A 2,606-nucleotide genomic window follows, 5' to 3' on the forward strand; every position below is an offset into this window, starting at 1 on the left:
TTCTTTATAAGCAGAATGATTGTTTACCCGAATATTATATTAGCATAATATTATCATGGCCGAATTTTATTATGTATAATACTGTTTAGCATATATGTAATTCAGCCGAATTTTGGTAGCCCGAAATCCTGTCCAAATCTATATCCGAAAATACATCAAGTACTATTTCTTGATTAGTGTAAGTATTGGTAAACATAAAAACGGTAAATTTAGTTACGGAAAGGTTACCTTATGTCCCTCAGATTAAAAATAAAAGCACCGCGAAGCGGGCGGTTCGTCGACTTTGTCACAGTCATGTCTCCGTATCATAAAAATACTAGCACCCAGTAGTTACTAGTTTCCAGAGAAGTATATTGGATTAGGTTAGTAAGTGACTCGGCGCACGGCAACCGTCCAGTAAGCATCATAGTCAGGACGCTCCGTGTTTTTTATTCGTTAACCAGTGTTAAAGTAGTGTTCAGTTCTAGAAAAAGTGATTTAAATGGAGTTAGTGGACCTAATTACCGAACAGTGTTAGCAAAATCACAATATACTCAGTGCTTTTTCTACAAAACAGTTTCTAAATCTGCAAATTCTTAAAGTGCCTCAATACAGCTCCGTGCGCCGAGCTCACCGATAGCCCGTTCGCCCGATTCCAGGAATTGCCGCCGCTCGCTTCGATTGCACGCCCTGTACTTGCCCTCTCGCTTCCACCCGGCCTCACGCGCATGCTGAGTTGTGAATGAACTTTTGTGTTTACGTTCGATCGACACAAATAATAATCTCTTTAAAAAAAAAAACACTCAATCTGATTCTATAACTTGGTGCTGGACTAACTGCTTTATATTGTTTGGCGCTGAATACTTAATAATTTCATACTAATACCTACCTTTTAACAAAAATAATAATAATATTAATGAAATTATAATTATCGCATACTTACTAACTTTCAAGTTTCTGGGCTCTAACACGCCTAACATCCTCATAGTGGCTGTGTAATGAACAATTAAGTGCTAAGTTAATAATAATCCGCGTAAAAATGAGCAAAAATTCTAAGGTTAAGGGGAAGTCTAACGACGAGACCCAGATCCCAGACGTCCTCTCCGAAATTCGTCAACTCAGGTTAGACATAAGTGATATGAAAGAGAAAAACACCGAAATTAGCCTACTGAGACAAGAAGTCCAAGAACTTAGAGACCAAATATCAATTTTGTCAGACTCCCTGGCCGACAAGCACCTGCAATTTGTTACAAAACTGGAACAGGCAGACTTACAAATTGCCACACTTAAATATTCAGTAACCCAACTACAACAACAACTCAGCGCCCAGGAACAGCATTCAATGAGGAACGAGTTGGAAATTATTGGTGTTCCTGAAAGTGACACTGAAAACCTCACTAATATAGTACTCACGGCGTCACAGATTATCGGAGTCCAACTGCAAGAGACTGACCTGGACGATGTCACCCGCGCTGGGCCCAAGCGGCCAAAACACCTTCCCCTTAACCGGGCCAATGAACACAAGCCACGCCCCATCATTGTTAAGCTGTTGCGACGACAAAAACGGGACGAAATAATCAAGGCTGCGAAATCCAGGCGTAACCTTACTTCAGAAAATCTCGTGTCCGGTGCCGTACAGAAGCTGTATGTGAATGAGCGGCTATCAAAAGAAAACCGGATGTTGTTTCGTGAGGCCAGACTTCGCGCCACCGCACACAACTTTCGATTCTGCTGGATCCGCAACGGCGCCATCTACGTCCGCGAAAACGAAAATAAGCCAGGCATACGCATCTCATCTGCGGACGACCTGGACCAGAAAGTGGGACCCTCCGCTCCTCCTTCAACTTAGTGCTTTAGTTTACGGATTATGGATTCTTTCTCAGCTGTATACAGTTGGAAATGTTATTAATCTACCTGATCTCAATTTTAGACTCTTAAGTAGTTTTATCTTCTCATTTTTTCACACACAGACTCTACACGCCTACAAACACAAAACACTCACATCACATTCTCAAAAACAAATATCACACATCCACAATCACAAAACACACACATCCTTCAATAATGTTCCCAAAAGGCTTCCTATTCACAGACATAATTCTCATCCTGTGTATTTAATGTCTCAAGCGTTACTTCTACTCTACTCTCAAGTCAAGTTGCATAATATAAAATTCCTAAATGGATTATCTCGACGAAGCTGACAGAATACTACAAATCAGATGTCACACGCTTGAGACACTGGAAAAATGTAAAAAAGCTGTCTGTGATCCTAACTTATACAAGTTCAAAATTCTTACTTTTAATATAAGGAGTATCCACAAAAACTTTGATGATTTTGAAATAGCACTTAATCGATTAAAAACTACATTTGACGCGATCATACTAACTGAGTGTTGGTTAAGTGAAGGAATGCACCCACCACTAATTGCCGGCTACAACTGTTATCGGACAAACAAATATATAAACAAAAGTGGTGGAGTCGTAGCCTACATTTGGAACAAATGGAGTGTCTCAGTTACGGAACCCCCTATCGAAGACTGTAATTGCCTAGAAATTAATTTAGGAAATGATATAACAATATTGGGAATTTACCGATCCCCTTCTTTTAACGCAGTCAATAATTTTCT

General features: G+C 39.9%; 1 protein-coding gene across 1 annotated transcript; it reads left to right on the plus strand.

Moving 5' to 3' along the window:
* Positions 1–1,018: 1,018 nt before the first annotated feature.
* On the plus strand, positions 1,019–1,828 carry LOC141427171 (uncharacterized). Its single transcript, XM_074086406.1, has one exon. It carries the CDS (start codon positions 1,019–1,021, stop codon positions 1,826–1,828), a length of 810 nt encoding a protein of 269 aa, XP_073942507.1.
* The last annotated feature ends 778 nt before the right edge of the window (positions 1,829–2,606 follow it).

Source organism: Choristoneura fumiferana, chromosome 4 (assembly GCF_025370935.1).
Source record: "Choristoneura fumiferana chromosome 4, NRCan_CFum_1, whole genome shotgun sequence".
Lineage (NCBI taxonomy): Eukaryota > Metazoa > Arthropoda > Insecta > Lepidoptera > Tortricidae > Choristoneura > Choristoneura fumiferana.

Bases quoted from the DNA above. Each gene is read 5' to 3' on its own strand.
- LOC141427171 (XM_074086406.1), top strand. From the start codon at position 1,019: ATGAGCAAAAATTCTAAGGTTAAGGGGAAGTCTAACGACGAGACCCAG.